The 25,016-nt window shown below is 41.3% G+C and overlaps 2 protein-coding genes across 6 annotated transcripts in view; both read left to right on the forward strand.

Annotated features, from left to right (window-relative positions):
* The first annotated feature begins 25 nt into the window (after positions 1-25).
* On the forward strand, positions 26-3,846 carry CALR3 (calreticulin 3). Its single transcript, XM_057406815.1, has 9 exons — positions 26-158; positions 319-420; positions 976-1,179; positions 1,379-1,473; positions 1,960-2,169; positions 2,278-2,391; positions 2,482-2,625; positions 2,973-3,065; positions 3,178-3,846. Exons 1-9 carry the CDS (start codon positions 26-28, stop codon positions 3,343-3,345), a joined length of 1,263 nt encoding a protein of 420 aa, XP_057262798.1. The 3' UTR covers positions 3,346-3,846.
* Positions 3,847-5,234: 1,388 nt separating this feature from the next.
* EPS15L1 (epidermal growth factor receptor pathway substrate 15 like 1) overlaps positions 5,235-25,016 on the forward strand; it is a 43,819-nt gene continuing 24,037 nt past the window's right edge. Inside the window, exons 1-20 of one of the 5 annotated variants that reach the window (XM_057406789.1) lie at positions 5,235-5,345; positions 10,319-10,357; positions 10,576-10,665; positions 11,020-11,067; positions 11,756-11,851; positions 12,365-12,427; positions 13,339-13,464; positions 14,982-15,041; positions 15,377-15,613; positions 16,340-16,497; positions 16,968-17,124; positions 18,743-18,828; positions 19,297-19,369; positions 19,905-20,066; positions 20,871-21,068; positions 21,329-21,493; positions 23,023-23,149; positions 23,272-23,322; positions 23,700-23,836; positions 24,900-24,960. In XM_057406789.1, the coding sequence (XP_057262772.1) occupies positions 5,316-5,345; positions 10,319-10,357; positions 10,576-10,665; positions 11,020-11,067; positions 11,756-11,851; positions 12,365-12,427; positions 13,339-13,464; positions 14,982-15,041; positions 15,377-15,613; positions 16,340-16,497; positions 16,968-17,124; positions 18,743-18,828; positions 19,297-19,369; positions 19,905-20,066; positions 20,871-21,068; positions 21,329-21,493; positions 23,023-23,149; positions 23,272-23,322; positions 23,700-23,836; positions 24,900-24,960 (2,164 nt within the window). In that variant the 5' untranslated portion in view covers positions 5,235-5,315. Of the gene's footprint in view, positions 5,346-10,318; positions 10,358-10,575; positions 10,666-11,019; positions 11,068-11,755; positions 11,852-12,364; positions 12,428-13,319; positions 13,465-14,981; positions 15,042-15,376; positions 15,614-16,339; positions 16,498-16,967; positions 17,125-18,742; positions 18,829-19,296; positions 19,370-19,904; positions 20,067-20,870; positions 21,069-21,328; positions 21,494-23,022; positions 23,150-23,271; positions 23,323-23,699; positions 23,837-24,899; positions 24,961-25,016 lie in introns of those variants that run through there. The other 4 variants (XM_057406787.1, XM_057406788.1, XM_057406791.1 and 1 more) reach the window with 4 other exon arrangements.

The raw sequence follows: 25,016 nt of genomic DNA on the forward strand, positions 1-25,016 counted from the left end.
CCGCTGTGGTGTGAGGGTGGTGGTCATGGCGGCGGCGCTGAGGGGGTGCGGGCGGGCAGTGCCGTTCATCGCCGTGCTGAAGCTGCTCCTGCTCCTCGGGGCTGCACTGGGCTCTGCCCGGGCCACGGTGTATTTCCAGGAGCAGTTTCTGGATGGAGGTTGGGCGAGGGCAGGGGGTTCAAGGGTAGAGGGGGCGGTGGGGCAGCTGCCGGTAATAACGGCTGTGAGTGTGTAAGCTGGTGGGGAGGGAGCCCCCTCCGCCCCTTACCGTCCTGACTCTGTTCCTGTGTTGTTGCTGGTGCTGACTGCATGGGACAGCCAAGTGGAGGAAGAGGTGGATGAATTCTGAGTACAAACCAGACTTTGGGAAGTTCAGACTCACTGCAGGGAAGTTTTATGGAGATCCAGTACTAGATAAAGGTATTTGAGTTTCATTCAAACTATGCCATGGGAGCCATCTCTAGAATCAAGGATATCATAGAATCCTAGACTGGTTTGGGTTCAAAGGGACCTTAAAGCTCCTCCCGCTCCAACCCCTGCCACGGGCAGGGACACCTTCCACTGGAGCAGCTTGCTCCAAGCCCCTGTGTCCAACCTGGCCTTGAACACTGCCAGGGATGGGGCAGCCACAGCTTCTCTGGGCACCCTGTGCCAGCGCCTCAGCACCCTCACAGGGAAGAGCTTCTGCCTCAGAGCTCATCTCAGTCTCCCCTCTGGCAGGTTCAAGCCATTCCCCTTGGCCTGTCCCTACAGGCCCTTGTGCCAAGCCCCTCTCTGGGTTTCCTGTAGCCCCTTTAGGCACTGGAGCTGCTCTAAGGTCTCCCTGGAGCCTTCTGCTCTCCAAGTTGAGCAACCCCTTTGTATATATTTATATATTTGCATTTATAGGTGTGCCATGCATGGCAATAAAATTATTTTTTTCTTTGCAAATGGGGAAAAAATGTAAGTTTGATTATTATACTAGTATCTTTGCAGGTCTACAAACTACTGAAAACTTTAAGTTTTATGCCATCTCATCACGATTTAAACCATTCAGTAACAAAGGGAAGACTTTGGTCATCCAATACACAGTGAAACATGAGCAGAAGATAGATTGTGGTGGGGGGTATGTTAAGATTTTTCCCTCAAACTTGGACCAGAAGAAGCTCAGCGGAGATTCACATTATTACATCATGTTTGGTGAGTTTGGAGTTACTACTTCATTACTAAAATACTGTCACTGCTGTTGTGCAGTTCTTCTAAAGATGGTTGTGGAAATGGAGGAAAAATTGTAGAGGAAGGCTGTCTTAAAGAAATCAGGATGTTGTGACTGTAAGGAGATTTTCTGTCTTTTCTTGCAAAGAAGTTAAGAAATGCAAGGCATGTGATCTCTTTGTAGGGCCAGATATTTGTGGATCTGATACAAAGAAAGTCCATGTTATTTTAAATTACAAGAATAAACCCCATCCAATCAAGAAACTGATCAGATGCAAGGTAAATACACATTTCAAGGATATATAAACTTTAAAATAAGCAAGTTACAGGGATATGAGGATGAAAAAACAAAAAGAAACTATTGCAAACATGTAATACCTTTGAGTGTCATCGTATCTTCCATCATATTGATTTTCGGACTTCAGATATTTCTTAGTTGATAATATGTTTGCAATTTAATCATTGCATTTCTAACACCTGCTACTGATGCAGGATGGAACAGGGTTGCAAGGGTGCTGCATGTTATTAAAAATTGTATATCACTGAGTGTTTTAACTGCAACTTTAATTCCACATTTCCTAGTGAGAGGGCCCTTTCCTTTGATATGTAGACACTTGGGGAATGCAGTATTTTTTCTTACTACTCTTTATGAAAAATCCATTAGAAATTAGGAGTATAAGTCTGGTGTGAGGCAATTCCCAAGATCTGTATTTAAGGTTCTTAACAAATGTTCTTTCTTTAAAAACTGCATTCTTTAAAACCCAGGTTGATGGCTATACCCATCTCTATACTTTGATTATAAGGCCAGATCAGACTTACAAAGTAAAAATTGATAATGAAATGGTTGCATCTGGCAACTTAGAAGATGATTTAGATTTTTTGCCACCCAAGAAAATTAATGATCCAGCGGTGAAGAAACCAGTGGACTGGGATGATCGAATCGAAATTGATGATCCAAACGATGTCAAACCTGAGGTAATTTGCTCTCCTTATTCTGCATTGCTGGGTGATTTCATTTCTACTGCCTGCATGTTTGATGTAGTTGAACTGTGCACTAGTTTTGCTTTCTTAATCTTTTTAAAGGATTGGGATGAGCCTGAATACATCATGGACATGAGTGCTGAGAAACCTGCAGATTGGGATGATGCTGTGAATGGAGAATGGCATTATCCTAGGGTCAAGAATCCTCTATACAGAGTATAAATAATTTTGTAATCTTGACTACATATAACACTTTAAGGAACTTTTATTTGCCTGACTTTATTCAGAACATGTGGTTTATCCTAGGGGGAATGGAAACCAAGGCAGATTGATAACCCAAATTATAGAGGAGTTTGGCCTCATCCACAGATTGACAATCCAAATTATTCACCAGACTATAGCATCTACAGCTTTGAAAATATTAGTGTCATTGGACTTGATATCTGGCAGGTGAGATGCCTATAGTGAAAAATAAAGCAACTTTTCTTTCACTGAGTATATACCAACCTGTTTATGCTTTGCATAGAAACATTATCTGTTGCTTTTGGATCTGACGGACCTTTGTCTTTAGCTTACTTTTATGTAAATATGTGTACAGAATTGAAAAACCTGTAAAAGACACTGATCTTCTGTTGTAGTTATTCTTTGGATGATAATCATCCACAGGTAAGTGAGGGGCCTAAAATAATTGGTGTGAATACTGTGAAGTCTGGCTTATTCCATCTGTCTTGAGGTCCATAACTGAAGCTTCAAGCAGCTCAGTTATTCCTTTTTTTCTTTTCCTTATTCCTTCAAAGGTGAGAGCTGGCACAATTTTTGACAACTTCTTGATAACAGATGATGAGGAATATGCAGAAGACTTTGGTGATGAAACATGGGGAGAAACAAAGGTAACAAAAACTTCTTGTTTCTGTTTTGGTTCTGTATGACCACATTTGAAAAATGCCCTGTTGGGTCTGATCAAGAACCTCTCGGTGCCCAAAAATGGCATCTTAATATTAGGGTCCTGAAAAGGAAATGTACATAAAGCAGACTGAGGAAGAGCAAGCGAGAGAAAGGGCTACAGAAGAAAAGTACTTTGAGCAACAGTTTAAGAAGAAGCTAGAGAGAAAAACACAATCTGGAAGGGACAGAGCAGAGAAGAACACTGACACCAAGACAGAGCTTTAATTGGCATTTGAAAAAAGTTCATATATTTTCACTGAAGTTACTTAGGAATATTTTCACTGAAGGATTTTGATGTTTGTTAACCGTGTGTTGAAATCTGCACCAGTGGAGTTGTAGCAAAACAGGGTTCTTAAAAAAAATTAGCATTGAATTTTGTGACCAGTTTCCATTTAATGAAAAATACAACAGAGTTAAATTATCTATAGAGAAGGTTAATTTTTTTCTTTTTTTCTTAACTGCTTTTCTTTACACTGCTAAGATGTGTTAGAAACACCTGTAATAAAGCACTGTGTTTTGGAACAGAGTTACATGTTAGTGGTTTCATATGAAATGTAAAATTCATGCTCATTTTTTGTTGAGGAGATACCCTCATAAGCTTTTTATGGTATTTCCTTAGAGGGTTCAGCATGTCAACTGCGTGAAGCGTGTTTCACAGCATACTTCAGCCTAAGGAGATCAGCTCTGCTGAGCTGCCGCAGTCATTGTGCGCCTGTCAGAGTTTCACCCGTCACCGAGCTGCGAATGCACCGTGGCTGCTCTACCGTGGCTGCTCTGCCATGGCTTATCCGCTGACAGAATGTTCTAGTGCTCTGTGGTGGTGTGGGGCTGAGTGACAACAGGCTGTCCATCCGCAAATCTGTCCTTAGGAGTTCAAATGTGTTCAGACAACTTGTATTTTCCCCCCAGTTAGGGTGGTGAGGCGGGAAGTTGAAACCATGATGTGTCTTTTTCTGTCTGACCTGCTCTGTAACTCACTCTTGTAACTTGTTCCGTCACTTCCTTCATCCCTTCTCGTGTCCTCTTGCTCTTTTACATTTCCTTTTCCTCCCCTATGAACTAATGCTATAGATTTAGCAAAAACTGAGGCCAGGCTTCCAGAGCCGTGGTTTTGCATTTTCCCCTGGGCTGAGCGAAGTTGTGTGTGGTAAGGAGATAGGGAGTGGGAGGATCTGTAAAAGCCCAACTGAAGCTGGGTGGCTTTTGCCTGTGGAGTGACTGAGGTCAAATTCTTTCCCTTCTGCTTGTCTGGGGGCTGTCCCCTCTACAACAGTTCCAGTGATGCTATGGGTTGAAGAACTTTGACAGCTATTGAAATACGCTGCAGCAGCAGTTGTCCTGTACTTGTTTTCCCCTGAACAAATTCCTGATGATTTATTTCTCATATGGCCACAGTGATTTATACACTGCTGTAAATGGGTTAAAACTTAAACAGGGGAAGTTTAGATTGGATATAAGGAGGAAATTCTTTCCTGTTAGAGTGGTGAGGCACTGGAATGGGTTGCCCAGGGAGGTTGTGAATGCTCCATCCCTGGCAGTGTTCAAGACCAGGCTGGATGAAGCTTGGGTAAGATGGTTTAGCGTGAGGTGTCCCTGCCCATGGCAGGGGGGTTGGAACTTGATGATCTTAAGGTCCTTTCCAACCCTAACTATTCTATGATTCTATGATTTCTTCATTTTTTTTTGTATTTGATGCTAAAAATGCAGTCACAGACCGGAGGGAGCTTAGCTTGAAGTCCGTTTTGACAAGGTTGAGTGAAGTAAAATAACTGGGTTTAACCAGGAGCAAGCGGGATGCAAGTCCATTAGTTACCTGGAGGAACGCTCCGCAGGGTCTCCCCTAGACCTACTTTGTCCATGCCGTAGGTAGGTCACCGCCAGGCAGCTGGCGCACCGCCGTGCCGGGGAGCGGGGAGGCTGCGGGAGGCAGGGACTGAGCTCTGCGGCCGGACGGAGCCGCGGGAGCAGCCCCGGCTTGGCGGGGTGGGGAACGGCTGCCGGGCACAGATAAAGCCGCGCTCGCTTTTGTGCCTGGGGCAGGGGAGCCTCCGGAGGCAGGCGACGAGCGGCAGCGGCCCAGCAGGCCCCAGCCCGGGCCGCGCGGTGCCAGGCGCGGCCGGGGCCTCCCGCCGCCGCTCGCCCCGCCTCCCCCCACCCCTCCCGCCCCGGCCGCTGCCCGAATCAGTGGGAGGAAGATGGCGGCGCTCATCCCCCTCAGCCAGCAGGTAACCGGCCCCGCCGGGGGCGGCTGAGGGGGGAACCCGGCCCTCCGGCCCCGGCGGTTGAGCTCCGATCGAGGAACAGGGACCGCGCCCGCCCCGGCGCCTTCCCCTCCCGCAGGCGGGTGCAGCCGGGGCCGGGTCGGCGCTGGGGCACAGGCCCTGCCTCTCCCCGCAGCCGGGGGGTGGCTCGGTGCGCGGCGGGAGCGGGTCGGTGCGCGGCGGGGAGCGGGCCCCGGGCTGGGGCGAGCAGCCCCCGACTGTCCCCGCTGTCGGGCCGGGGCTGCGCGCCGGCTGGTTCTGGAGGGGCACAAAAGGCGCTGGCGCCCTCCCCTCATGGAGGCCCCGGAGCTGCCCCCCGGGGAGGGGCAGGGCAGCGGTGAGGCTCTCGGATCGCTTCCCCTCCCCGAGCTGCCGCTGCCGGGTTCGAGCTGCGGGGTTCCCGCTGGTGGTGGTCGGAGGTGCGGGGCTGGGCGGCAGGAGGGTGGGCTCGCTGTGTGCTGAGCCCCCGGCTTCGGCCTGCTCGTCACCATGCCTGTAACACGGGGTTAAGGCCGCCTTTAGCTGTCATGACTGGGCTTAGTGTCTGGGAGGTGCAGGAGCAGCGCAGCCACAGGCGCGGGCAGCCCAGCGGAGGAGCCGGTGGGGAGGAATGGGAAGGAGGTTTTCAGCAGACGGCTGGCAGGGGGATGAGGCTTCTGCAGGGAAGACCCTGAACCTTGGAGGCTCCCCCTCAGGGAGGGCGGCATGCCTCCGGGAGAGGCTGTCCTGAGCTCTGCTTTCATGTTTGGGATCCTTGGGGAGGTTGTTGTTGTTACAAGGCTTCTGATAGATGTCTCACCCAAATAATCTAAACCTGACCAGTGTGATCGCTGTTCATTCCTGTTTTACGCTCCTGTGAAGACAGTTAGCTTACTTGTTTCCTTTGAAACAGAAGCAGTGGCACCTCTCCACCTCCCAAGGCCTTGAGATGAAAACTGTTTTCTCCACCGTGGCTAGGCCAGTCAGGAATTCAGAACAACTGCTCTTGGTAGCTGGGATCGTTTAAACCTATTTCTTTTTAATAATGGGCTTTTATTTGTGATACTCTGAGAGTGTATCTTTACACTCTCAGAGTATCGGTGTTATGCGATGCTTGGGCAATATGTAATTTGTCTTATTAAGAGAGCGCACTGCTTTCTAGCTTCTGAATAGCAGTAAGAATCCCTATTAGCATCTGTTGAATTAACATGTTCAGAAATGTCTGAAAACATCCATGCAAACTGTTATCCAAAGTTCTCAAGTGAAGTAATGTGGTGCACAATATATGTGTGACATGAACTCTGGACTGGAAAGAGTTTTGTTGCTGTGGAACTGCAAGAGTACATTGGTAAAAATATATCCAATATCTCTCATGCTGGCATCCTGCTCCTGTGTTGTTTAAATTCCAGTTGATGCTTGAGAGACTGGCACCGATGGTATTTTCTTTTGTATGACATGTTGAGGGAAAAAGGACCCCATTCTGTGAATGTATCAGTTATTTTGACCTATTATTTTTCAGCTCATTCAATGGAAGCATTCTAGTGTTAAAACTTCTTTTACTGTATTGAACTGTCAAGAATAACCTAGTGGTAATCAGGGCAATAAGCAGGATTTCCCTGGAAATTGATGAACTTCCTCTTTTAATAGCCTCAAATTCGTGTTTCCTGTAGAGAGATGTGCTAGTTATAATACATGACAGAAGTGGTATTAAAAGGAGTAGGAGAGGTTATATGTGTTGTAATGTTGGAGTATATTCACTCAGAAAGATATAAAATAAGACTGTTGCTATCAACATGTTAGGGTTATAGTCAGTACAGGTAATTCAAGCATGTGAAAGCGCTCAATGGTATTTGTTCTCATAAATGAATTTTATTACGCTTCTATTCCTCTATGAGGTTACGTTTTTATTGTGTTTTTATGAATGAGAATTTAGATGTCTAACAGTTTGCAAACTGTTTAACCTTTCAGCTCTTCATGCAAAACCAGTTGAAGAGCAAGCATGTAAGATCAGTTCTTGGAGTTAGGTCCCGTTTTGGTTGTTGTTGTGCCTTTGATAACTTTATTTCCTTGAATATTTGGTCACCTTATCAGTGGTCTTTCTGCTGTGCCAGGCATGTTCACCCTACAGCCTTTGGAGGTTATGGAGTATTATGTTAGAGGTATTGGGGCAGCGCAGATCATTTGGTAGCTCAGTCTCTGAGACAACTTGGGATACTCAGCAGGTAGAGTAATGGCAAAGGTAATCTGAGGGCAGCAGCAGCCTTCTTTTTGCTCTCATATTTGTGGAACACCGTGTTTTTCCCCCTTTCACAGTACCTATTTTCATCCATCATAGGATGTGACAAGAATGGCTGAGAGAAAATTATGAAACAGGAGCACACCAAGGAAAATAATTCGTCTGATCCAATGTTCTTTATGGTCCTGAGGTCACCTCAGGAAAGAGGGCTGGTAGGAACTAACTTTATCAACTGCTCTGGTGGCAGCATCTTAACGCCTGCCTTTCCCCAGATCTGCATTAAGGGACATGGAGTTGTATCTCTGTGTGTAGTGTGCGCCACAAATGCAGAGTACCAGACCTGCTGTGAGAGTGCAAGTTTGAGACTTGAACTTCAGATCTGTACAGGAAATCAACTTAGAGGTCAAACAACAAGGAACCAGGGTTCTGAAGTGTGTCTTTGCGGGACAGTGTGGAGCGTTGCTCATCAGTGATGTTTTGGTGTGATGGAGTAGGTGTAGAAACCAGAGGGTTGTTAAACTGATCTGCTGTATAACAGGTTATAGCCTTTGACCACTCATCAGCTACACTCTTCAACATGTTTGTCTCTGCCAGCACTGACAGAATCTTGTGTAGGTTCTTCGTCAGCAGATGTCATCCAATTACTGAATTCTCTTGAATGATAGTGCTGGAGTCAGACATGGTGATGGGTGGGCAGGCAGCTATTTTTATCACTTGAGCCCATTTTGTCTGGTCTGCTTCATCACAGAGATGCAGTCATTTAGGTAAATCGGTCAGAGAGGCTTCATCTTTGTCAAACACTGAGTATCGAGTGAGGAAGTGCTTTCCAGCAGCACTTGCATGAATATATTGCTGTAGTCGAAACTTCACAGCATTTAAACACATCACCCTGGATTCCTGCCACCTCTGTCAGGTAAGTCAGCTGTATGTCACAGCTGACAGCATTGAATGAGGATGACAAGAATGCCTGGTGATGCGATGAGATGATTCAGTACTGCTAATGGAGTGGTATCTTGGTACGAATCCAGTCTCTGCGTGCTCTAGGATACTCACAAATCAGTCACAACAGCTTTTAGCTGGTCTTTGGCTGGCTTCTCTCAGCTTTCTGGTAAACAAGAGATATATAGTTTGGCTAAAACATACTAGGTTTTATTCAGAGTTGGACATACTATTTCCTACTTCCACCTTTTCTCTGCATGATGTGTTTCCTGGTCTGGATAGGAACTCAGTGCTTATCTGTGGTGATCATTTACAAGCCAGCAAAAAGGTGAGTCAGGTTTATGAGTTCTCATCACAGCTTGTTGCTTCTGAACTGTCCAGCTTCTGGAAGAGCATGAGCTTCTAGAGGGTACTGATTGATGTTGGAGAATGCAGCAGCTTGTTTTGTTGATGGGTGTAAGTACATGTCAGATGTTTAGGAAACTCTTCTGAAAATGCATGTTTTTCTAGCCAAGTAGAACTTTTGATCTTCAAAGAGTTGGTGTTTGCTTGTGTTTGGTTAATAGGGGTTAGTTATTTTGGATAGCCCATTAAGATTTAGCATGTTCATTGTAAACTTACAGAAAGATTCCCTTTGTGTAAAATAAAATGTCATGGTCTTCGTTGGTCTTTTATTTCATCATATTTCTGTCTCCCTTCCCCTCACTCTAGGCAGAAAGTCTGGAAATCTATGTGGATGACCATTTGGGAGATGATATACCAGTCATAAGAATTAGTGTGGAGTAATAGTTCGTCAGGTGTCTGACTTATGTCCTGTAGGTGGAGAGTAGTTGTCCCAAGCAGTTTCAACATCCCTGCATCTCGCTCGTTCAGCTGTGTTTATTGGGTTGTTTGCCTGGGTTTTAAGGCCTTTGGTTGCTCTAAGGGGTGACTTGTTTGAGATGGGATTGTAACGCTTTTGCTCTTGGCATCGAGGCTGGAGAGTGGTGTGGAGGTAGAACCTGCACGTGGCTACAGCTCCTGTGGCAGTTGTAGGAGGCAAGTGAGAAGATGGGTGTTCAGGCTTCTGCCTTTCTTGGCATTGTCGTTCCCTTTTGCTTGGAACATTAGCAAGAGGGAAAAGGAATCTGCTTGTTTAGTATCCCGGAAAGTCAGGGCCTACCTTTGTGTCTGCTGCTTTGGTGTAATGCAGAGGAATCCTCAAAAAGCATTGTCAGGGAATTGTAGCATCCCTTAAGTAACCATTCATTCTGTTATGGTGTTTTTATTGTTTCAGTTTAAGATCCTGGTCCTGGAAATGCATAAACTCAGGCATATTTTGATACCAGAGCTCTGCCTATGTGTCTGTGTAATTGCCTGCTGAAAGTATTCCATAAGTATGGATACAGTGCAGGAGATAAGTCAGCATTATGTTGAAATCTCTGCCTTTGTCATGAGTAGTTCTCAAACTGTCATCTGAAATACCTTGGCAAATAGTTCAAAGGTGCTTTACAAAACCTTACTACCCTTTAGTGTTGTTAATTACAAATGCAGGTGTGTTTGAATGCTGTTTAAGCGGTGACAGTAGTCTGTTGGTTGCAGGTTTTGAGGGATCACTGTTATCCACACTTAGAATTCAGGTATCCAGTTAGGAACACAGCAAATTAACATACCATTCTATTCATTGAATAGAATTAATACACAAAGTACTATACACTTTCCAACCCCCCATCAATCCTGAAAGGTGGCTTGTCTGTGATTGAAGTTTATTCTTTGTTTTCTTAATATCTCTCTTGTTTTTCAGTTTACTGGGAATCCATTATATGAAACTTACTACAAACAGGTAGGTTCTTTTAAAAAACTGAAATGCAGTTTCCTCTTCCCCCAGATTTCCCTCTCTTGCCTTTCCCCATTGCAGTGCTAAGCTTCTGTAAATTCTCTCTGCTGAGCGCTAATGTGTGCTTGTGTAACTCCTTTTGACCTAGAGACGAGACATTTCATTTCTTGTCTCTGCTTTCATCACAGCCATGCTTCAATTGAATGTGAATTTTTATCTTTCAGGTAGATCCAGCATATACAGGCAGAGTTGGGGCAAATGAAGCTGCACTGTTCCTGAAAAAATCCGGTCTCTCTGATATTATCCTTGGGAAAGTAAGTTGAGGGAATTAAATAGTGCTGTAATTATCCACACACTTGCTTGAGTGAAGCTAACATTGAGCAGAAGGGGTTTGCAGAAAGGAATTTGGTAGAATGCTAATCAGAGCCATTCAACATTATGTAAACCACAGATTGGTAATAGCTCCAAGGAATTGTTCTGAGTTTCTTAGGAATCTAAAAGGAAAAGATTGTCTTTTGTGTAACATTTTACTTGTTAACTTGGGAATTAGATAATTATATATCATAACTTGGAAGCTGCAACAAACACATCAAGGAGACATGCAGGATGAACTGCTGAGCTAAGTTTTATTTTAATATCACAATGGCTTTTATGTTGTATCCCCACAGATATGGGATTTGGCTGACCCAGAGGGTAAAGGATACTTGGATAAACAGGTAAATTAAATGTTCCTGTAGACCTCTTGCATTATCTTCCACAGATTAACCTTGTTTCAAGAAAATCCTGTTACCAGTAGGAGTTACTCGTACACATTTGTAGGTTTCTGTTTGCAAGGGGAGTTGGGTTTTTTTGTAACACTGCTCACATCCAAATATTACTTAGTGAGGCTGCTGGAGCAGTTTGGGTCTGATTTTCTGGCTGTTTTCTAAATAATCCATATGTGTGATACATAGATACATAGTCATAGGGTCCCAAGTACAAACTATGATTTTTAAGATCTGTTTTTTTAGAAGTCTTTTTTTTTTTTTCCATGAAAAAATATAATTAGCATTAGTAAAAATGGCTTGGAAGTTACTTGTAGGTGAAATGTTTTAAACACATTATTAGTTTTAAGAAAACTTGTTGCCATTTTTAATGTCAATAATTTGATTATGGGAAAGTCCTTAAAATCTACCTTTGAAGTTTTCTGCTCTGTGTTCCGTGTTACCGCAAAGCTTTTCCTGAATCATCTTTAAAAACAGTGGGGTACTTGTCAGTATGCAGTGAACTGGATGAGCCATACATCTGTTGTTTCTGTACTTTACTGAGTTGCACGTGTACAGTGTTAGTAAAAATCATTAATGGTTATTGGAGACTGATTTAGACTGGTTCCTTTTTTAACAGAAACCACTCATTTTTTTGTAGGGTTTCTATGTCGCATTGCGCCTTGTCGCATGTGCACAGAATGGCCATGACGTTAACCTGAGCAGTCTCAACTTGACTGTGCCTCCTCCTAAATTTGTAAGTAATATGCACTTAAATGTCTGTTTGTATTATAGGAGAACTAAGGCTTCAGTTGGAACACTGGAATAATCTTCTGTTTCATAAATGCCAAACCGTTAACCTTAAGACCGTGGCTGCCATAGTCCTGTCACAGCAGAACTGCTGCTAGTTTAACTACAGTCAGCTTGCTCAGGAACCTGGTGGGGCTAAACTCTACATTTATGAAAAAAGAGTTTGTAGTAAAGGGCATGACGGCAGCTTTGCCTGTGTAGCTGCTGTGCTACCTCCCTCAGCTTGCTTTAGTTCTGTGTTTGGGTACCTAATGCACCTAATGTCCTTGTTGAAGTGCTTTAATAGTATAAATCAGTATGACATTTTTTTATTTAGGTACATGTGCAGCCTTTATCTTTATTTCAGTGCAGTTAAGCTTCATGTCCATAAGCATCTCTTAGAGCAAGCAGTGAGGATTAGAGACAGAAGTGTAATTTATATGTATATACGTGCATAAATAAAAACTTCTTTGATTTTTAGCACGACACTAGCAGTCCTTTGCTGATCACTCCACCTTCAACAGAGACTCACTGGGCTGTTAGGGTAAGTGTAAAAGGCAGCACATTCCATCCATTCTTTAAAAGTAAATGTTTCCTTTACCTGTAATTTTCCCAGTGAGAGTATATTGTAGCAAATAAATTTCCCATTTCAGAAGTCCTCCCTTTCTAATGACAGACTTTTGCACAATAGAGAACATTGAGCTGTAGTTTTATATTTGAAATAAGTATTAATCAAGCCTTTGGGAAGCCCTGGTGTGATGTTTCTAAGACACAATGAATTTTAATCTTCTGCCTGGATTTGCTCTGAAATCCTAGACACTTTCATGTTTGTATAAAGGAGCCCTACTGAGAACAGCAAAGCATTTCACCAAATCCATCCTGAAGTATTAATTTAAAGCTTGAGTTCGTTTGTTCTAATTAGTAGTCAATGATGCACACAATGTATGTCATCGGGGGAAAAAAGGAACTTTTGATACATACATGAGGATATTTGTATTTAGTTAATTTTCAAATGCAAGCACTTTCCAAAAGGTAGAAATTTAATAAAATAACTTTAATGCTGCCTTTTTTTTGCCTTTTTTGATGTAGTTGCATGTTGCACTTTCAAGTGGGAAGGAAACTCTGGGGGAAGAATAGTGTTTAGCTCTACAGAGCTTGTCAAAGTTTGTTTAAAATCTGGTCAGCAGCATTTTAATCAGAATGCATTGTCCTTTTAGAACACTATAGAAACACACCTTCTGTGCTGCATGTTAAAATCTCTTAGCTATCGTACCCTTAGCTTTGAAATCCAGCTCCATGGGTTTACATGTAAATACAGCATGGTGGCAGTTGCAGAAAGCTTGGAAAGTTAGAATGAATACTTTACTGACCAGTCTTAATTTCTTGCAAGATCTCATTTTCAACACTCACACAGGCACACTTTTTTACTTATTCAGGCTATTTCTTACCAACTAGGTGGAAGAAAAAGCAAAGTTTGATGGTATTTTTGAAAGCCTTTTGCCAGTAAATGGTTTACTTTCAGGAGACAAAGTAAAACCAGTACTGATGAATTCAAAGCTACCTCTTGATATCCTAGGAAGGGTAAGTATGCTGTTTAGATTTAACTATTCTCTATTTAGCTTCTTGCAGTTGCAATGTTAAATATTTAAATGTAGCTTACAAACATGGATCAGGTTTTGGCTGTGGAATTACGTTGAGTGCATGCTATAACGCAAGAACAGTAAGTAGGTTTTGAAGTCTTCCACTTAGAAATAGGAATAATAGCATCAATTTGGGCCCTGGTGTAGGTTGGCTTCATTATCTCTATTCATTTTAAGAGCTGGAAATTTTTACTTAGGTTTTTTTCAAAACAAGAAAAAGCTTTCCTGAACCATAATGGCTTTTATATCATATTCCGCTGTTTTGTCATTTTTCCAAATACAAGTTAACAGACATACCATTAAGTCTATCCACTGTTTGCACAGGAGAACACTTTAAAACATCCTAGTTTATTGTAGCTGTCCAATTGTCAAGTAGTTTTCTTTTTTCATGTATATTTATAAATACTTCTGAGATGTGAGTTTAGTGCATCCACTGCATAGTTGCAAAGGAATCAAACCTTAAAGTATTTTTTTGCTTCCATTTAAAATATGTATTCTTTAATGCTTTGCGTATTGATAGGACTGAATACATTCTATTTAAGAGCCATATCTGTGTATACGTTAATCTTCTCAGGAAGAGCTGCCTCTTTCTCTGTATTATCTACAAAATCTAAATACAGCTTGTTGTAATTCTGTACTTGAATATTGTGAAGTACTCGTCCTTGAAAGGCTTTGTATTTTATCTTGCCATTGCCATGCTAGAAATTTAGGAAGCTTTGCAGGCAAGACAGGGGACTCAGGAAATGGGCAAAGGACTAATGAGCTAGCTTAAATTTGTACTGGGGTCCAGAGATAAAGCTGGGAGGAGAGTTCAGATGGTTGAGCCTTGGTCTTAATTCTCTGTCCACTCTGCTATACTGTCAACAAGTCATATTGATGATGAAACAGTGCTAGCTGATGGCTGAGTATTAGAGTACCCAAAGTTTTGTATCCTTCTAAATCTCCTGCAAGTTTTGTTGACTGTACTTGACCTAATAATGAACTGCAGTTGAGAGATGCTTAAATTCTCTGCTACAAAAAATTCAGGGGGGTGGACAGTTTTGTTTGGTTTTGCTTTTAACAAAAAATTAAGACTAAAAATTGAGGAATGGAATGCAAATTAGAAGTTTATTGACTTCTCTAAAACACTTTCACTTTCTTGTAAGATAAAATTGGGCAATCTGCTAACCCACACCTGCTGGACCATTCTGAAAGCCACCTCTGGATGTTTTTAGCTTGATGATTCCTTAACTGCAACATAGAATGATGACAATCCTGCCTGTGTTGCACCCAGAATTTGTTGGAGCCAGTCAGAAAACTAATCTAGTCTGTTAGCTAGGTCTAATATAACTAATGCAGTCTTCACAAAAACTCTGTTAAGAGTCTTTAGGGAGTATGCTCAATATGATGATGTTTAACATCAAGAGCACAAAGTGTAACTTGTTCTCTAAGTGATTTCTTGTATCATAATTGCTGTAGGTCTGGGATCTCAGTGATATTGATAAAGATGGTCACCTGGACAAGGATGAGTTTGCTGTGGTAGGTTGCTTTACGTTCTCCATTCACAGTGTGTCTCTTAGAGCAGATTGCTCAGTTTTTACTCTCAGGAGCTTTGCAGCTTTCTCTGCTCCATTTGGTTGTTCTAATCTAAATTGTTCATGTGGAGCTATTAAATGATCTTTCTCAGATGTGCTGACTCTTGCCTATGTCACCAAGATTAAACTTTTTGGAATTAAAATGAAAATGATCTGCTCTGGTTTGCATCTCTAATCTTACTGTCCTTGTTTTAGTAAGATGTAAATGACTGACACTGGAAAATCTTGTAGCTCTTCCTTCTAATTGTTAATGTTATCTGACCTTTTTTGCCTTTGCAGGCAATGCATTTGGTATATAGAGCTCTCGAGAAAGAGCCAGTTCCTTCACTATTACCCCCTTCTCTCATACCACCTTCTAAAAGAAAGAAGACTCCTGTCTTTCCTGGTTCTGTTCCTGTTCTTCCTGCAAGTCCTCCACCAAAAGACAGCCTCCGCTCTACCCCATCTCATGGCAGTGGCAACAGTCTGCACAGCACAGAGAGTTTGTCTCCCAAGCCCAGCATTAAGCAAGCACAGGTATAAATCTTTTTTCTCTTTTTTAAAATCAGCAAACTGCAGGTAAAAATAAACCTGCTTTTTTATTTCTGGGTGGTTGTTGGACAATTTGGGTGGAGGGAATGAAATGAGAATGGAAAGTCGGGAAGAGAAGCAAGTGAAGTTTAGTCAGTGACCATGAGGCAGCAGATCTTATGGGGAATTTTCACTTTTCATTGAAAGTGAAAACATAGAAAGGTTTCGCTCATGTGTCTGCTTTAGTACCAAAGAATTCATAGAATCATAAGGTGGTTTGGGTTGGAAAGGACCTTAAGATCATCCAGTTCAAACTCCCTGCCATGGGCAAGGACACCTTCTGCTAGCCCGTGTTGCCCAAGGCTCTGTCCAGCCTGGCCTTAAACACTGCCAGGGATGGAGCATTTGCCACTTCTTTGAGCAATCATTATTCTGCCTACTAAAGCTCCTGTGTTATTAGCTTGAGGACTTAGTATGCTTAGTTGGTCCGTATTTCTAAAGACTGAATGCTTTCCAAAGCATTCCAAAGCAAGAATGTTTGTCAGTATTTATAATTCAGATAAAAAGGTATTAAGCTAAAACATTCCTAGGAAAAGGGGAAATACCCACTTCCCAGTTAGATTGGATTGTGCAAGATGTTCAGCACTTCTGACTCTGAATAGTGTCACATATACTCAGTGTGGTGATAAAGACTGTTTCCCTTCTCTTGAAAGACAAAACTTTGTTTTCCAGCCCTCTGTGAATTGGGTGGTACCAGTGTCTGAAAAGGTGCGATACGATGACATCTTCTTAAAAACAGACACAGACATGGATGGGTTTGTGAGTGGCCAAGAAGTAAAGGACATTTTTATGCACTCGGGTCTCTCTCAGAATCTCCTAGCACATATATGGTAAGGATTCCCTAGTAGCTCTATTTTCGTAACCTTCTGATCTGGGAAGTTGGATTATCCAGCCACACTTGCGATCCTAACATCAAAGAAAACCCCAAAATCCAAACAAAAACCACAGCCTCATTTAATTGCCCTGTTGCTGTACTGTGGTATTTGAGCTATATGGAAAAATAAGGGAGAAATTATTTCTTACTTTGCTTTCTGGGAGGGGGGAATAGGTCAGTCTGTGAACTGTGGTTGTTTTTTTAAGTTCTAGGGCTCTAAATAGTTTCTCAGGTAATGCTGTTCTATTCAGTTAATACTGAATGGCTGATAAAATACTGCTCTCTTTATGGAACTCTCTCACTAGAATAAGCAGGCTCTGATGGAGCTGAATCAAAAGGAAATTACATATATGTGTGTATTTCAGGCTTCTTGTTAGAGGAGAAATAAGCTTTTCTTGTTTATAAGTATGATCTATTTTTTACTAGGGCTTTGGCAGATACAAGACAGATGGGAAAGCTGAGCAAAGATCAGTTTGCATTAGCAATGTATCTCATCCAACAGAAGGTCAGTAAAGGGATTGATCCTCCACAAGTGTTGTCCCCAGAGATGATCCCTCCCTCAGAGAGGAGCACTCCCATACAGGCAAGTCATTGATTATTTGTAGATAATACTGAGCTTTTGTGCTTTGAAAGTAATGAGCTTTGAGGTTTTTGTAGTATTATGGTCAAAATTGCCTTTTTTTCCTTATCTCCTCTTGCAAAATTCTTTAACATGTGAAAATATACATAAATTTTTTTAACACAAGACAGTGAGTAAAACAAAATACAGTAGAATATTCTATAAATAAAGGAATAATTGAAAATACTCCTTTGTTATAGAGAAAGGTTGGGGTTTTTTAACTTCAGGGAACTGTTTAAAGCTGATTTAGTGAACTGTCCCCTCCTGTAAAATGTAAAATTAAATGGCTACATGAAGAGTGGTGACCTCTTAGTTTCTGGGAATTGGTGGGTTAGGGTTAGGACTATATGTTAGGTTATAGGACTATATGTAGTCCTATATCTTTCACTGTTAGTACCATTTTTACTGGATCATCTAATCTTTTATTTAACCCTGCTTTCTTCCTTTCCTCAGTAGTGTGTTAGTGTATTTCTGAAACTAAAATGAATAAATCACAGAGTCATGGAATGGTTTGGGTTGGAAAGGGACCTTAAGGTCATCCAGTTCCAGCCCCTTGCCACAGGCAGGGACACCTCACACTAGAGCAGGCTGCTCCAAGCCCCGTCCATCCTGGCCTTGGACACTGCCAGGGATGGAGCATTCACAACTTCTCTTGGGCAGCCTGTGCCAGTGCCTCACCACTGTCATAGTAAAGAATTTCTTCCTTATACCTAACCTAAATCTCTCATTTTCAAGTTTGAGCCCATTACTCCTTGTCCTACTTCTGTCATGTCAATATATTCATCTTTTCTATAAATTATGTAGTATTTTCCTTTACTTTTTTTGCTTTCCCTAACCAGAAAGCTTTTGAGCTTCTAAATATATTTTAATGATTGCTGTTGCTCTGGTCCTTTTAAGGTTTTTCCTGTATCCTTTTTCTGCAGACTCTGTCAGGTTACTTGACCTCTGTGGGGACTGAGATCTCAACACTAACAGAAATGCGTCGTGTGAGTAATTGTAACATCCAAAAGAATGCAAATTGGTTTATGTACACTACTTGTAACTTTAAAAAAGGTCTTATTTCTACTCCTCCTGTGTCTTTGCTCTTGTGTTCTGTGGCATTTGCTCTTGGCATGACGATAGTATCACAGTAGTGTGATGTTCCCGGTGTTGGCTGTTGAGCTGGTGATACTGCTTCCTTCAACAGCTCGCGATGCATTGGTCTGTCAAGAAGTTTTCAGTGTTAGCATGTTAAAGCTGTTCATGTGCTAGTTCCCTGAAGCTGTGTGCAGTAAATATACGTTGATGTGAGAGCTTTAAGCTTTCCATTATTTTCAATTCACTGTATTTTTTTTTTCCCCCATCTAGTGTGGTTTTAGCTGAATGTAATGTGGAATAAACTGTATGCTACTATGAACATAGCAGATCAGTTTTCTGTTCATGTGGAGCAATGAACTTTGTGATGATAACCAATGCAGCAGCTCCCAAAGAATTTTGCAGATGTATTTTATGAGGATTGTGTCCCACCTTTGTCCTCAGCCTTTCTAAAGGCAAATCTTCTGTAAGAATGTGGTGTTTTAATAGACTGTTTCATTCTTAACAGGATAGTTCAAGTTCCGTTGGATCAGGCGAATTTACAGGCGTGAAGGAGCTGGATGATATTAGTCAAGAAATTGCACAGCTGCAGAGGTAATAGTTGTGGACTATTAAAGGAATTGTGGAGTAGGAGAAACACAGAATCATAGAGTGGGTTGGGTTGGAAAGGTCCTTATGATCATCAACCCCCCTGCCATGTGCAGGGATGCCTCACACTAGACCATGCTGCCCAAGGCTCTGTCCAGCCTGGCCTTGACCACTGCCAGGGATGGAGCATTTACCACTTCTTGGGCAACTTGTTCCCATGTCTCACCACAGTAAAGAATGTCTTCCTTATATCTAACCTGAACTTCCCCTGTTTAAGTTTAAACCTGTCACCACTTGTTCTATCATAAGCATAACTGATTTGTATGCACCTTTACTCATTTAAAGAATATATCAGAATATGGGCTGGCATTTTTGACTGTATGGTGTTTCCACAATAATATTTAATTGATGTTTGCATATGCATGTGTGCGTACATTATTTAATCATGAATACATGTACTTGTTTATCTTACAGAGAAAAATACTCATTAGAGCAGGACATTAGGGAAAAAGAAGAATCAATCAGACAGAAAACCAACGAAGTCCAGGTAAAAACTCAGGATACCATTATTATTTCTCATTTAAATCTAAAATAAGATACAGGAAGTTAAGCATTCTTTCTTTCATCTTGCCGTGTGTTGCTTCTGGGCAAGTCTTTCCTTCTTTCATGAGATTCTCCTTTAACTCACAATAAAATCCTTATTTTCCTGATGCCCATCAGAAATGTTTTCTCCAGATGCTGGTTAATATAAACAGGAGATGTTACATGAACAGTTTGAAATGTCTTTTCTGTTAGTGCTTGACCAACATTAATCTAGGAAATCATTGGTCAAAGAGTATTGGTTTTGATAATTAGGATAGTTCCATTACATGTGCTCTGTGCCACAGTCTCTCTTCCATCCTGGGAGCACTGATTTGTTTCTGTCTCATAAAAGTTCCCACAGAAACAAAACATATGCTTGCAGGGAATAGCCTATATAACATAGCAAATCTTTTACGTTTTGCTAGCCTGTTTGTCTGTGGTTGATCATTCCTGTAAGACAACTGCTAAATATAAATTACAAACTCTGGAATTTTCCTCAGGAACTCCAAAATGATTTAGATAGGGAGACAAGTAACTTGCAGGAGCTGGAGGCTCAGAAACAAGATGCTCAAGACCGCCTGGATGAAATGGACCAGCAGAAAGCCAAACTAAAAGATATGCTGAATGATGTAAGGCAGAAGTGCCAGGAAGAAACGCAGGTGGTGAGTGTATGTTAATTCTGGACATGCTCAAGAGTCTTTTGTTGAAGGAAATTTTATTTAGTGAATAACCTTGCTTGGTTTATTCATTTTTACTATAAATGGCCGTTTCAGTGCTAACACAGAGGTCCAAGAAAGGATTTTGCCAGCTTAAATACTTTCATAATGGTCATAAATGGGGGGCAGAAGCAGGTGATCTCCAGGAGTCCCCTTCAACTTAAATGATTATTGTTCTGTGAATATATGAAAGATTTATTCAGCCTAATAGGGTAGCTGAGAAGCATTATTGCTGACCTCTGGGGCAGTCCGTGGGCAGTGGTGCAGATTTTGATCACAGTAGGTTTTCAGGGGTATATAATTGCCCATGTAGCAAGCCTGTTTTCTTAATGTAGAAAGTTGGTGTATAAGGCCATGTGAGAAAGTGTAAAAGGAGAGTTGTATGCAACTGAGTAATTTTAACTCATATTATCAGAGTTAAAAAACACCTTTATAATGCTTGGTAAATGTTTGAATGGAAAAGGAACTAAGTTCTGAAAATTACAAAGTAACCATCTAAGAAACACCTTTTAGTTACATTTGTAATCTGGGTGGTATTTTTGTGATTTAAAATATTAGTATTTCTTGCTGTTATTGAATGTCTTTTGCGCTTGTATCAAGGATTGCATGCAGTTCTTCACATTAAGTTCTTACTACCTTCCTTAGCAGTTGATAGGTTGGTTTACAAGTTTCTGCTTGTTATAGATTCATAATTTACTGAGTTACATTTATTTCAAATTTCACTCTGATTTTTATAATGTTTTGTTTCAGATTTCATCACTAAAAATGCAGATTCAGTCTCAGGAATCAGATTTAAAACTACAGGAAGATGACCTTAATAGAGCAAAAGCAGAGCTGAATCGCCTCCAGCAAGAAGAGACTCAGCTAGAGCAGAGTATCCAGGCTGGAAAAGTGCAGCTTGAAACAATAATCAAATCTTTAAAATCAACACAGGAAGAAATAAACCAGGTATTCATTGTAGTTTAAACTTCTTTTTTACGCTTCTTGAAAGGCTAAGAGTTGAGCATCACTTAGAAAGGTCATGAAGAAAAATACTGGCTCATGAAATAAGCCTGTTTGGTGCTCAGTAGGTGAATTTCCGTTGTGAATCGGGGAAAGTTCAGCTCTGGGGGAGGAGGGAAATGCAACTGTCTGTCAACCAGGTTTAACAAGAATGTGAGGATGACATTGTGAATGCGTAACAGACTAAAGTGGTTTTCATTGCTTAGGCAAGAAGTAAACTTTCTCAACTTCAAGAGAGTCATCAAGAAGTCAATAGGAGTATAGAAGAATATAATGAAGCTCTCAATGGGATTCATGGTGGCAGCCTGACGAATTTGGCAGACATAAGTGAAGGCCTTGGCCAGACAGAAAGGAACAATTATGGAGCTATGGTAAAAGTATAAAAAACTGCTGTTGTTTGGTGTTTTCTACAATAATTAGGTTTGTGACTTGCACCTAATCTGAAGTAGTGAAGATGTTTGTTTAGTTGGCTTTTCATATGTTAACAAATACCATGATCCCTGCAAGGTAGCAGTCTTCAGTGCAAGGCAGGGCAAAGATTTTAATGCTGGTGGAAAACCTGATTTTTAAGCTTTGGATTAGGTCTTGTGCTAGGATTTTGTGCCTGCGTAGCTGTAACGGTATGGATATGGAAACAAAAAGAAAAGGTCACGTTAACCCTTGATAAGTAACCTGTTGCATCCTTAGTCTCAGGAGGTAGGACTTTGTTTTTACAGATAAAGTGTAATAAAATGCGCAGCAGAAGAGAAGTTGTAGATTAGAAACAATAATACATTGAGAGGCATGGTTTAAAACACTTAGGTGCTTAGTTTCTGTGCTTGCAGGGCTTGCATAAACATTTATGTTTAATTTCCAGTAGAAACTTCCAGATGTTTCTCTTATTTGCAAAACCTAAGAATCACTTACTGGAAGAAAACTCCAGGACATGTTCATAGTAAATGTTTTAAACCATCATGCCCCCTTCCTGTTTCTTAACTCTTCCTTCCTCTTCCTCCTCTCCCCACCTCCCTCCACTGTTCTGAGAAGTATTAGACTTCTTCCTTTACGTCTTGTAAAGGGATGAGGAAATACCATGTCTTTCTAGTACTGGGGGCAGTGTAAGCGGGTGGTTGTTACTAGGTGTTTGTGTTGGTGTTGAATGGCTTTGTCAATGGAGCCCAGTTGTACAGGTGCTGCTGTACATATGGCTACTGGGGCAAGGACTGGTTTCATCAGAGACCCAAACCAGGCAAAAGACAGGGGTATCATGACAAAGGAATGCAGTGAAGAGGTTTCATAACTTCAGTTTGCTATTTGTTTGTGCAGGCTGTATTTTTGTAACTTTTCAAAGCTGGAGGGTTGGCTTCTGCTGACAAACCTCTCATGAAGTGGTGGGGGTGACACTCCTTCTGCCACGTAATACTTTGTACCATGAAATCAGTACTTAGACCTTTGAGTTCAAGAATGAGCTAACAAGAAGCAATCTTAACTTCTCAGTAGTAATATCTTGTATTTGAAGTCCACAAATGCTGTGTCTCCTTTTAAACAACTCTCTTACCTGAAGCTGAGCTGCAAAATAACTGGGAGAGAAAAATCTTTTGGTAGTGCAGTGGTTGGGGGTTGGTTTTGGTATTTAAATATTTCAGAATTGAACATAGGAATACGGGCAACAGTTTAATCTTTTTTGTTGCATGTATTGGCTGTACAACACCTTTTGATGTTCTGCGTGGCCTCAGGTCGCGTATTTCTTTCTATGGTGTAATTATTTCTACTTGGAAGCCCCTTACTCAGAAAGTTCTTTAGGAAGTAATTATTAAGATCAGTAAACAGGAATCAAGATAACATAAAATTTCTCCTGAATGGGTAACTGAGCATTTTTACCATGGGAAGTTGCTGTAATGTTTCTCCTCTTATTTTTTAGGATGATCCATTTAAGAATAAAGCCTTGATGTTTACCAATAATACACAAGAACTGCATACAGACCCATTCCAGTCAGAAGATCCTTTCAAATCGGATCCGTTTAAGGGAGCAGACCCTTTCAAAGGCAGTAAGTGACCAGTGGCTCTCCTGAGACCTTGAAGATCAATTTTTGAGTAAATGATCTTTTCAGAAAGTTTAATCATCTTGCTAAATAATGGATAAAACAAGTGATTTTTCTATTCTGCATAGGTGACCCATTCCAGCATGATCCTTTTGCAGAGCAACCACCTGCTCCAGCAGGTAATGGCCCTTTTGATGACAAGACAGATACGCTATAAACAATTCGTAGCCAAACACAAGGATTGCCAAGGTTTTCCTGGCTTCAAGTTTTTGGTTTGCATGTGGGGAACATAGAAACCTGATAGGGCGTGCATGTGAGTGATTCAGCGTCAATGTCAATAACGTGCATGTAACTCTTTAGTTCCATAACCTTAATATTAAACATGTACCTGTTCAAACTTAGTAAATATCCTGTTATCTGAGAGTTTATCCGATTTACCAAATTGTTGTTTGGTTTGATAAGAAAAATCCCATCAGTGAGTATGAGGTGGAATGTAGAATGGTTCATTATGGACACGGTAGGTGCTGTGTCTATTTACCTTTTCATACACTCCTAGATCCATTTGGAGGTGACCCATTTAAGGAAAGTGACCCATTTCGTAGTTCTGCCCCTGAGGATTTCTTCAAGAAGCAGGTGAAGAGCGACCCATTTACCTCAGATCCATTCACAAAACCCCCCACTTTACCCTCAAAGGTCAGTAATTTCTCAATCTACACAAAATAACTTCTTTACTGTTTCCAAGCTTATTGTCTGAAAGGAACAAAATACCACAAAATACTTTTCTCCTAACTGCTGAAGTATCATGAATTCCGTCCTTAAAATTGAAGTATGGATTGCTAAGGCAATCAGCAGTTTGTTCTCTCCAGTTCCATGATAACATTGTCTGTTCACCGTGAAGATGCAGTTAGGTGGATATTTCTTTTCTCTGTTGGGAGTTTCAAGCTGCCAGCACCCACTCATCCACACCATTACCTCCATTCCATCGCTGTTTCTGTTTGTGCAGTCACATAGTGAATTGGATCGAGGCACTGATCTGGCTAAGGGATTACTCAGCCACCAACAGACAATAGAGCCAACAGAGTGGAAGGACTGCATAGAACACGTTTGTCAAATGTATAGTCACAGTTCTTAAGCTGTCCTTATGTGTATGGGTCTGGCTGTTTGGGGGGGTGGGTATGGATTTTTGTTTTGTTGTTTAATTAATCCTTTCCCTCACCCTTCCTTATGGTATTCATTGACTGTTGCTACCCAAGTGTTAGAACGCTATTTCAGTGTCAGTCAATGGGAGGTTGGTTTGTCTTCAGTACAGGTTTGTACTTAGATAACAGCAGACTTTTCAAACTGAAGAGCAACTGTCAGGCACCATCAGTTTAAAAAGAAGTGATATACAGACTCTGAATTAACAATAATGTATATGCCTGACCTGAATATTCAGTCTCTTTTGCTTGAAGACTGAATACTTCTGGGTTTTCTGTCTTATTTTGCCCTGTTTGCTGATATCTCTTGTATTTCAGCATGATACACTTGTCACTTTAATGTGTTTTGCTTGGAGGTACTTGGTGTTTTGTACAAGGCCATCAGTAGCCAAATGCACTAACAATGCAAATATCACGTTATCAGTTGATTTTATCCTGCTTATGTGTCCACTTAACAGAGTGGTCTGAAATTGGAAATAATGCAAGAGATTTTGATATGCTTAAAAAGACAAGTGCACAGCACAGCAGAACAATAATTGTGTATATCTGTTCTTATCTAGCCTGACCCTTTTGAAAGCAGTGATCCTTTTACAGCTTCCAGTATCTCTTCAAATGGTCCAGGTAAGAAAAAAAAATTTCTTCTTGAAGATGAATAAAGAGGTATCTCTTTCTGAAAG

The sequence above is a fragment of the Pezoporus wallicus genome, unplaced genomic scaffold (genome assembly GCF_028554395.1).
Source record: "Pezoporus wallicus isolate ANWC-B61680 ecotype Strahan unplaced genomic scaffold, APGP_CSIRO_Pwel_v1 contig_10514, whole genome shotgun sequence".
Classification (NCBI taxonomy): Eukaryota; Metazoa; Chordata; class Aves; order Psittaciformes; family Psittacidae; genus Pezoporus; species Pezoporus wallicus.